Genomic DNA, 11,381 nt, shown 5'->3' with positions numbered 1-11,381 from the left:
ATGCAGGACCTTTGTCCTGCACTAAACTAACCCACTCCACTTAGTCCAGATAGAGTTACGACTGGTGAGAGATCACCAATCAACACAACAATGCTCTTGGGTTTGAGCTTATTAGAAGTTTGAACAAAATCTGTAATTATTTTTGCTTGCTTAAACATCCAGGTTGTTATAATTCGTCTTTGGATGTTCGTGGGCGTCAGTGACTATAAGTTTATTAGATAGATTATTCTATTAACAAAAAAAATCTAGTTGGATTAATATAGATCATACACTTTCAGATCCAGCAAAATACATAAAATATATATATTATTAAGACCGAAAAAAGGAGAAAATGTATCAGAACGCCTAAAAGTCCTGTTAAAAGATGCTGTAAGTATAACTAGATGATACTAATAGCTGATAGGCCAGGATTGATTTAATCCATATAGCTTTAACAATACTATCTTAGGATTTTGAGCTCTATTTCATATGAAATAGGTAATATTGTTTCTCAGCAACAGAATTATTTATTTATATGATTAACAAATAATTTGAAATCTAAACTAAAATTATATTTCAGGTGTTTGATCAATTACGTAAAAGCAACCAGATTTTGGACAATGCATAACACCAGTAGCAGGCGATATAGTAGAAGAACAACTAGGGCTTAATAACAGAGATTTTAGCACGATGATTCAAAAGGTAAGGATTTTAAATAATAACGCCCCTTGTCATACGTTCCTAAATGCTTGAATCATCTTTGAAGCAGGAGACAGAATCATAAATTCTTTGCCAAGCGATTAAAAGGTTAAGTAATTATATTGATGGCACTTTAATGTAATTCGTTGATTTGATCTATATTTTATCGACTTGGCATTATAAAAATACTATGTATTATAATATCAGCCCTGTTTTATATATTCTCCCACTGCTAGGCACGGCCTTCCTCTACTTTCGCAGCTACGACTTGGCATAATTACTATATTGTCTCCTGCATTAAAACCAAAATATTTAGATTCACCATCCATGTTTTTTATTATTGCTTTGGATGATGAGACGAGCTTGCCGATCGCCTAAGGATAAGCGATGCGACCGCCCATAAACAGTAGAAACACCATCCAACACCTTGAATTACAAAGTATTATTTGGTATTCCTCTGCGCTCGCAATTCTGAGACATGGAAAGTTAAATCTTATTAAGACGAGTAGTTACACTGGATATAATGTCCTTCAAACCGCAACACAAAACTGACAACACGCTGCTGCTTATGTGCGCCAACTACGCTACTCTAATAACGTCTACTCCAAGTAAGCTAAAACAAAATTTTATTAGCTTTGATTTCTGAATTGTATAATGAATTTTATTATCACTGTAGGTAGACATAATATTTCATCTGGCAGCGACCACGAAGTTTAACGAATTCTTGCGTACGGCCACGTTGATTAATGTCCGCGGTACCAGGGAAGTCTTGGAGATGGCCAAGCATTGCAAGCGACTCAAGTCCTTCATCTACGTGTCGACAGCGTTCTGTCACGCGACACGAAGCAGGATCGACTCTGAAATACTGGAGCAGTTCTATAAAAGCCCTATTAGTCCTGAAGTTTTAATAAGGATTGTAGAGAGTATGGATGATGAAAGACTGATTGATATCACAGAAAAGTAAGACTTATTTTTTTTATGTTTAAAATAAATTACTTACTTCACTCATATACTGCCATGTATTCTCTTCAGTTTTATTTTTTATTTTGATAATGTTCTCATCATTCTCTTTCGAAACTCATCACGTTCTCAGTTTTATTTATTTATTTATAAATCATATCACTTACATTATATGGGTTATTACAACTGCGTTAAGATGCGCACTAAGTTTAGAACTTGTATCGCGTATCCTTTACAAACCAGTAAAGGTACGTGATGCCATTCTTCTATTTATTTGTTTGTGCTAATGCGCTTGGAAATATTATATTATCTTACATCCTATATTTGTTTAGCTTTATCAATTTATATAGGCTTTTGCGCTTTAAACTTATACTCAAACTCTGCCATTCACATCTCATCATCTGTTCATCATCAAAAAGTATGTTAATTGAGAACTTCCCTTCTTTTCTTTATATTTCAGTATTAAGAATTAATTAATTAATAATATTTTGATGAAAGAAGTCATAATCCTGTTCATTGTAATTACAGACTGATTGACGACTGGCCAAACACGTACACATTCACGAAAGCCGTGGCTGAAGAGTTGGTGCGTACCAGCGCCGAAGACCTTCCTATCTGCATTGTCAGACCGCCAATAGGTTGCACATTGAGAATATTTCAAAAACATTCTGTCATATCTATTACATGCTTTATATTCGCCTCTAGACAAGCGTTTCGAACGAATATTACATATTTATAAGAAAACTTTGGACCTGCAAGGTGGACAGATGACATGATAAAAATTGCAAAAACACGCTGGATGCTGTCTGCTTTGACAGGTCTGTCTGGAAATCTTTAGAGGAGGCCTATGTTCAGTAGAGGACTTCATATGAATGTAATACTATTCGGTTTAAATATGTAAATTATAGCCCAAATATGTATTGTTACCCAATTTTAATCGTAATTTTCAGTTATTGGTGCACATTCTGAACCTTCACCCGGTTGGATTGACAAGAGCTGTATCTACGGCCCTGTTGGTGTACGTATTATATATTATAGTTGGGTTCGTATCAAAATACAGAATAATGTTCTATACGTGTGTGGTTTCAGATTGTACTAGAAATAATGCTTGGAGCAAGCCACGTTATCTTAGTTGCACCTGTAACAGTGAACATTGCACCGGCAGATTTCGTCACCAACGCTCTTATAGTATCTGCATTAGAGACAAAGATAAATTACGATAATGGAGACAAAGACATTAAAATATACACACTCTGTAGCCAGGACTTGTTCAAACCTGGTAAGTTTCTGAAATGTAGGACAATGTATTTTCACTTTTAAGGAATGCATGAAAAAATTTAAATAATCAATTTCATATAAAAAAATAATCTGTATTTATTTTACCAACAGCTCAAGCGAATAAATTATTACGCAGTGAAAGTGGCAAGGTTCTTCAAACTCCTAAATGTATCTGGTATTCGTGCGCCTATGAGGTTAGCAACAAACATATCTTCTGGCTGTTGACTTGGTTATTACACTACATACCGGCCTACATTGTGGATGCTTTGTACTTTTTGTTGGGGTTAAAAGACCAACAGGAATACCATCGTAAGATTCCGCTTTATTTAGAATATGTTTGAGAGAAACAGAAGCTATTTTAGTTTTAATTACATTGATATTGATAAATCGTAAACGCTAAGTACCTATATTCTGATATACGATTTACCGACACAGATCATTCATTTTACTCGTCTTATGCTAAAATGCAATTAATGACTACATTATTATCAATTCGTTTAGAAAGCCAACTAAATATTTGTTTTAAATACTATAGCCACAGATTTCATTATCTTAATCAAACAATCACCTATTTCACTTTTGCTAGAAAACATACTTTTTTTTCAGATTTGTAAAACTATATAAAAAAATATACAATTCATCGCTAATATTGTCGTGTTTTTCCTTAAACGAATGGCGCTGGAGAGACGATAACACAGTTGAAATGTTCAGAAAAATGTCTGCAACGGATAAAGCATTGTTCAACTTTGATTTGAGATCATTGAATATCACTAATTTAACGTTCATAAGCACCCTCGGCGTACGCAAACACATCATCAAGGACGGGCTGAAGAACACCGCCACCGGAGTAAGGGAAGCAATTCTGGTTCAAAATTGCCAGTTTCATTATTCTGCCAATTTACTCCTATCTCATAATATGTATTATTCTTTGGGTATATAAAATTACTTTTTTATTTTTTTTATATACCTATGAGGTGATTATTGGTAAAGTATATTCATTATGATGTCGGGCTGTATAATGCCCTGCCGCGCGCTAACAAAGCCCGCGCACTGTCATCAGCCATGTTGCGTGAGCGCATCCGCGAGGCCACTAACAACGGGTACACAGCTGTCATCCATTTTTCTAACTTTGTATACACCAAAAGTTTCTCCTTTATGATAATAATATAAAGCCAACAAAATTGTTTGTTTAAATTCACCTCCACATCACCAATGATGTTTTATTTAAACTGCTCATTTGGTTTAGGAGACTCCAATAAAACCATCTGCACTTGTTTTATTTTGTTACAATAATGTAAACGAAAAACTTCAAGAAAGTCTCTGTTGTGAAAACAATTAAATTAATATATCTATTTATTAATTCGCTTACGCAATGATTACAATGACGACAACGTAGAAGAATTTTTTTAATGGTTCGTAAAACTGGCTCTTACACAAAAAGTTACAATTTAAATTTACTTTCAATATCACACCACAATGTTGCTGTGTATAACCTAAAATATGTGAACACATCATGCGCAATAAAAGAAACTAATCATGCACCCTCACAAAACAGAGAGAGAAGAAAAGAAAAAAAACATACTAACATAACAAACATAATTTTGGGACAAGATATCCACTAACAATACTTAAAACATTGTCTTCTGAATTTATTTATCGATATACCAAAAACATCAACTTCCTTGTCTATACAATTATAAGCTAAACACATACGATAAATAGACGAAAGCTGACCATGATTTGTACGATAAGATGGCAGTTTCAAAGTTTCTCAGGCGACTGCCAATACGTGGAACAGAAGAGTTAATTATTTGTTATATATTCGGACAATCAATAATGCTATTTACAACTTGATATAGAAACATAATATCGGCAATTTTCCGTCTCTTTTCTAAAGCTTTATTGTTGTAGTGATGAAGTCTCTCATCATATGATGTTAGTTCCCGACTTTTGTTGTCAATAAAACAAAGATGGTAAAGGAATCGTTTTTGTAGCCTTTCTAATCTCTTAACGTGGATTTTGTAGGTAGGATTCCAGACTGGGCAGCAATATTCAAGTACACTTCGTACATAACAGTTAAAATAGAGCGTAGATATGCTTGGGTCTCTGAAGATCTTCGTTTGGCGAAGGATGAAACCAGATATCAGGGCACTTTTTCTTGCAATATAGTCAATATGTTCTCGAAAATTCAAATGCCTGTCCATTATAACACCCATACTAAACACTTCTTTCAGCTGTGTGTTATTAATGTAGTAGGAAGCAATGTAACAAAATTTTAATAATTAACAGTGCAATTGATTTAGGATGTACGTATGATCCGTAATTTACTTATCTCGTTCCACATACAACTAATCATAGTACATCAGATCGATATAGTTCTAACACATCAAGTGGACGACAAAGAATGTAGCCAGTGGTTCTACCCAAATGAAATGTAACGGAAAACTGTTAAAAGTAAGACAGATGAAACGACCATGTTGCTTTTAGACCAGACGATTATAATAATTAGCCCTATCACTAACCACGTTCAACGTCCGATATAAACCAATCATAATAAGTTAATATATAAAATTTTTCTTCTGATTCGCCCATTTATTTGTTGATTCAAAGGTGCGGTGAAGATTTTTTTATTGAAATCAATCCCTACGATCGATCTTAATAGAATGTCTACACGACAGATCTACAGATCTTAGATGTAGATCTACAGGAAAGAGATGGTATAGCACATATGTTGTCATTTCTACTATTTTATGACCTGAACAATGATAAAAAAATACTGAGATGTAGTTATATAAATAGTTATTATAAATCAACAAACGCATTACTAAAGTAAAACTAATTTTATAATCATTTTATTATCCGGAAAAACGGTACCCAAAAGACAAGCTGCCAACCTGACTCAAATGCTCGACTTTATGTCACTGTAAGCTCATTCTGCGTGGATGGAAACGTCAACAACCTACTTAAATAAATTTATTATAGTGAAAGTAAAATAGATATTGTAACTTTGATTTTTCAGACGACCTACTCTTCGGTCCGCCCCGTGTTCATGAAGGCTGCAGTCTTCGCCTTCGAAAAAAATAAAATTAAAAAGCCGCGATGAAATTTGAAAAATAATTTAATTTCGTTGCTTTTTATTCTCAAATGCTTTTTTTTCTAAATCTTTATTTAAAGAGCTTGATCGTAATGTCACGATTACCAAATGCTTAACTGTTGATATATGCGACATTTGCGTTTCACTTAAGTAGGTACTTAATTAGAGTCACCGTCGAGGTCACAAGAAACGCCTTGTAATGACGCGCGTCACAATAGGTAAAGACAGTTTGAAATACAAAGTCCTTATTACATACATATTATATTTATCGCATAGGGTAGGTAGAGACTATGGATTGCCACTATGCACGATTCTGGCATACTTCTCGCGTTTCCTCTACCTTCATTAATCTTTTCATGCATTCCCGCCGGTTCAGGGTACTTTTGAACTGGCCTTTACTGAGAATGTCAGATATCTGACATTCGAAGGTTCGGTGTAGTCGACCCTTAACGGCTCTTCCATCCACATTCGCCTTATAAACCCTTTTGTCAGTCTCTTATCATCCATCCTCTCCAAATGCCCAAACCACCTTAGCACACCCTTTTCACTTTTTGTAACTACATCCTCTGTCACTCCACACATATCCATGACCTTAGTATTCCGCATTCTATCATTCATAGTCATCCCAGACATACTTCTTAACGCTCTCATTTCCACTGCTTTAATTTTACTTTCATGCTTTTTCTGCCATACCCAACTTTCACTACCATACATCAGAGTGGGCAATAATAACACTCTTCTATAGACAGCCAGTCGTGCCTTTTTGGACACTTTGCAGCTACCCATAAAGGTGTCCAGCGCCCCATTCACCCGATTCCCTGCACTCACTCGTCTATCTATATCACTATCATTCCTACCATCACTAGTGAAAACAACCCAGATATACAAACTCTCTTACTTGCTGTAGCCTCTCATCAAGGATATTGCATTCTGTCATGCTAGTGTCCCTTTCAAATACCATAACTTTCATTTGACTAATATTTACTTTCATACCCTTTCTCCCAAAACACCATCCATAATCGTCACTAACTTTTGTAACTCTTCCGCCGATGACGCAAGAATTACTTGATCATCAGCGTAGAGTAAACAATTGAGTGACAACTCATTCATCCTCAGCCCATACTCACTCCCTTTCATATCCTTTAGACAGCCATCCATAAATAGGTTGAAAAGCCATGGAGACGCTACACATCCCTGTCTCACACCTTTATCAATGCGAAACCAGTTAGTATAGGCTCCATTTATCCTAACACAAGCACTAGAGTTCTCATAGAGAGACTTGAGTGCTCGAATTAAACTACTCACCCCAAACACGGACAAAGCTGACCATAGTTCATTCCTTATCACTCTATCATAGGTCTTTTCCAAATCTACGAAAGCTAAGTGTCAAAGTATTTGTCAAAAACCATCTTTCGTGTTTTGCGATAACTTTTTTTCTTCACCGGAGTTGCTATTTATTCTTCGAGAAAACTATGGTGTTTTTGCCTTAGGCACTATTCGAGGCAATCGCCTTCGAGGAGCAGAAAAAGTTTTACCTACTGAAAAAGCCATGAAAAAGAAACCTCGAGGACATTTCGTAGAAGCTGTATGTGATAAAAACCGCTTAGAAAAACATTCCGGCAACGTGAAATCTAAAAAACCTTTGGAAGCATTTAGTTATGATATTTATGACTTATTGTGCAGGGCAAACAGGTCTGCTAAAAGAAAACAGACTGAATCCGTCAAAGTAAAGAAACCGCATGCACTCCGCCCTTTGAGTCCATTAAAATACGACAATATAGGACATTTCCCTTCGACCATGGAAGAAGGACGCTGCAGGTTCTGCCAAAAGAAAACTGTCGTGTATTGCATAAAATGCAACACAAGATTATGTTTCGTGACAGGAAAAGCCCCCAGAAATTGTTTTTTAAATTTTCAATAAAAACCATAATAATAATTATGGTTTTTATTTTCCGTAATTTGGCAGGGTCCGCCTCAGCGAATATATAAATCTGACCATTAATTTCACGGTAATTGGCAAGGTCCGCTGTGACAGACACCACTTTTCCCAGCAGTGGGCTATTGTAGATTTTTTTTTCATTTTTCCATAATTTATGACATACCCCTGAAGCCACAAAATTGTCAAATTCATATATTTTGAATATTTTTATCGGTGCCAAATTAAGGGTTAAGAAATTTTCGACATAACCGTGTATACGTAGGGACTCCCGGCTTACAGGATATAGATTCTGCATTCAAAATCAACTTGTTGAGTTGATTTCCCTAGTTGTCGCAGTAATGGATCCCGCAGAAGTTTTCATGGAAGAAGCGAAAGCGCGTCAGACGCCGATCCTGGAAGCGGCAGCTCGCGGTGACTGTGAGATACAGCAATTCTTCAGCGGCACGACGGCCCTCATCACTGGAGGTACCGGCTTTCTCGGGAAACTGCTCATTGAGAAACTGATCAGGTGATATGGCAAATACAACCTTATTGACCTAGAGGTATCATATTTCCCTTCAGAAAGTATAAAATAAAAATCAACGGTAGCACTGAGAAATATATTATAGTAGGACGAAGTTCTATCACTGAAGAATTTTAACTTATTTCCAGATCTTGTGATGTAAAAAAAATTTACGTTATATCAAGACCGAAAAAGGGAACGTCAAGTAAAGAAAGAATCACTGGTTTACGAAAAGATTCAGTAAGTACTTAAATTAAATCCATAAACAACAAACAAGTTATCGCCATATCGGGCACAAATTCCTGAGTCCGGGGCTCGAAAGCAAGCAGCAAAACACAATATCACCTTAACAATTTTCTTTATGTTTTGTGCGAATGGTAGACATTAAAAATATAACTATTTTACGGATATTATCGCAGTTTTTATTTTATAATTTCTCCCGACTTTTCAAAGACTTTGCATTCTTTGTGGTCACGGGGGGCGAGACTGAGGTTCGGTCATCCGAAAAGTCAAAGTTACAAATCTACCTACATATACCGGCCGGTTGGAACAGGATATACACAGGCTATTCCCGGAACGCGACACATTTACGTGGGCCACTATAGCGGGTTTTAACCCCTTATGTACTGTAGTCGCTATCCGGGCGAAAATAAAATATATCCTACCACTAGCAATTCTTATATTTGCCCTCGTCACCTAAAGTCGCTTCTAATTTGGTTTTATATTTAAGGAAAAATATAATGTCACTATCGAGTCTGAAGTTGTTCTTTTTTAAATCTTTATTTAAGGAGCTTGGTCGATATTTCGCGACTATGTCGCTCCGTACGTCCTTGGAGATTATAACGGCTCAGGTTGAATGGTGCGGTACCATATGCCTTTTTCTTGGGAACGTTTATCAAAAAACTCATTCCACAGTTGGATACAGTGACGCTTTACTTGTGTTAACAATTCCGTAAAATGTGGTGCAGGATTTAAAAATATACCCTCCGTCGTCGCTTCTTTAGCTAATAAATCTGCGGTGTCATCACCACAAAGACGTATATGAGCAGGAACCCATTGTAGCTTAATCGTGCTTTTAGGTCTGCAACGAAATAATTTGGTTTAAAATCTTATGGGCTAAAGAAGCGCCACGAATGGTAGTCGTACACCGAGCCAAATGTTCTAAAGAGCTTTTTGAGTCGGTGATGATTACAATATTATTATATAAGATTGACTCTGCATAAGAACAAGCTTCTAAAATAGCTACGAGCTCGGCTGATATAATAGATTAGATTTAGATTATCCGAATGAATTTTAAAACGTACCCTAGAATTTGTTTGTGGGTCAAAGCAAGACGCACCAATATTCGCCTTAAATTTAGACCTATCTGTAAAAATCTTATAATAATTGGAATATCTCTCGTCAATATACTGAAGACAAGTTTGTTTTAAATATTCTGTATTGTACTGATTTTAGCTAGTTCAATTCCGTCAACATGAGAAATGATGAAGTCAGATGAATCAATATAACTAACCCAATATTTCATCGCGAACATATCTAATAAAGCAATGCAATTTACTCGAACATTCCTAAAAAGCTTTTGTAATATCCATAATAACGGATTAGTAGGATTAGCGATGGTTGAAATCAAAGATTAGTGATTTAGACTACTATATCACTAATCACTAGATCCAATCAAATTAAAGGCCAATACGAGGAATGATATCAAAAGAAACAAACATGAAACAAAATAACCATGAATTTTATCCAATAATCGTGAACAGTGAAAAATGATATTATTATAATTTCAGGTATTTGATACCCTGCGCGCAATAAATCCAGATTTTGGGAATAAAATAGAAACAATCGAAGGAGATGTGGCCGAATTGCGACTCGGCCTTAGCGTCCAAAGTTGGGTCACCATAGCCGAAGAGGTAATCTGCTTCTTGTGTTACAATATGGCTTAAGTTTCGGCAAATAGTAGTATGGGATTAACTTTATTTAACTCTTGCTTCAAAAATCTACTATATAAGACTCACATTAAAACTGAAGTGCGTGTCTTAATCAGCTTCCCCAACATCCATATTCACTTCACAGTCTCAAAATACCCACGTCGTTTATCAATGTCTGATATTATGTTATTAAAGTATATTTTCCGTTCAGGTTGATGTTATATTCCACATGGCAGCTACCACTAGATTCGAAGAAAGAGACTTTACATAAAGCAACTCTGATCAACGTGCGTGGTACCAGGGAAATACTAGCTCTATCCAAGCAGTGTACAAACCTAAGGTACGTAGCAATAATTCTTATAATCTCCAACTAATATAACACAGGGCTGGTGTTATTGTAGATAATCAGGCTCTAGTGCTTCTGAATAAATGTGTAATTAAATCCAAAACTTGCTGAATACGACGATACAAAAATATGGGTATTCAATATCTTTACCACTGTATCTTTTATAACAATGTAATGTTTAGCCTGATTTCTAATTACATATCCTTGTATAGGAATTTGTATTAACGAAAAAGTCGTAATTAACAAAACCTTCAATTCTGAAATCTAAATGTCTTCATATTGCAAGTTTATAGAAACAAATTCTAATTCTATAACCCGATAGTATAGTGACTTGGCGAAAAAACACAAACACCTTCATGCTATGAATGGCAGACTTGGATCATTCGCAAGAGGTGTAAAAAAAAAATATTAACTGGCAATAGCTAATTATTGTTAAGAAACTCAAATATAGTTTCCTTTTCTTGTTTTCATTATCTACTGTTCCCAACTTAATAATTTCAATTGACCTTCGTCCGCACTTTATGTAATTACTTGTGTAAAAGCGCATGTTTTGGAATACAATCTTGTTTTAAATTTAATTTGTATGTAATTTAAAATTATAAACATGTTTGATAGTACTCTGTTTATATCTTATTACAATAAATGCATAATTA

The 11,381-nt window shown here is 35.4% G+C and overlaps 3 protein-coding genes across 3 annotated transcripts; all 3 read left to right on the top strand.

The window, feature by feature from the left end:
• Window positions 1–281: 281 nt before the first annotated feature.
• Window positions 282–2,377, top strand: LOC115448779 (fatty acyl-CoA reductase 1). Its single transcript, XM_037441483.1, has 4 exons — window positions 282–369; window positions 560–681; window positions 1,355–1,638; window positions 2,167–2,377. The coding sequence occupies exons 2-4, from the start codon at window positions 670–672 to the stop codon at window positions 2,375–2,377; spliced, it is 507 nt and encodes a 168-aa protein (XP_037297380.1). The 5' UTR covers window positions 282–369; window positions 560–669.
• A 33-nt stretch (window positions 2,378–2,410) lies between these two features.
• Window positions 2,411–4,192, top strand: LOC119190183 (fatty acyl-CoA reductase wat-like). The gene is made up of 5 exons (XM_037441482.1): window positions 2,411–2,456; window positions 2,589–2,656; window positions 2,728–2,917; window positions 3,028–3,251; window positions 3,533–4,192. Exons 1-5 carry the CDS (start codon window positions 2,411–2,413, stop codon window positions 3,854–3,856), a joined length of 852 nt encoding a protein of 283 aa, XP_037297379.1. The 3' UTR covers window positions 3,857–4,192.
• Window positions 4,193–8,287: 4,095 nt separating this feature from the next.
• On the top strand, window positions 8,288–10,653 carry LOC119190182 (fatty acyl-CoA reductase 1-like). The gene is made up of 4 exons (XM_037441481.1): window positions 8,288–8,457; window positions 8,601–8,691; window positions 10,242–10,364; window positions 10,594–10,653. Exons 1-4 carry the CDS (start codon window positions 8,288–8,290, stop codon window positions 10,651–10,653), a joined length of 444 nt encoding a protein of 147 aa, XP_037297378.1.
• The last annotated feature ends 728 nt before the right edge of the window (window positions 10,654–11,381 follow it).

The sequence above is a fragment of the Manduca sexta genome, chromosome 22 (genome assembly GCF_014839805.1).
Source record: "Manduca sexta isolate Smith_Timp_Sample1 chromosome 22, JHU_Msex_v1.0, whole genome shotgun sequence".
NCBI lineage: Eukaryota > Metazoa > Arthropoda > Insecta > Lepidoptera > Sphingidae > Manduca > Manduca sexta.
Note: the sequence above shows the minus strand (reverse complement) of the source record. Positions and strands in the feature narration are given on the sequence as shown.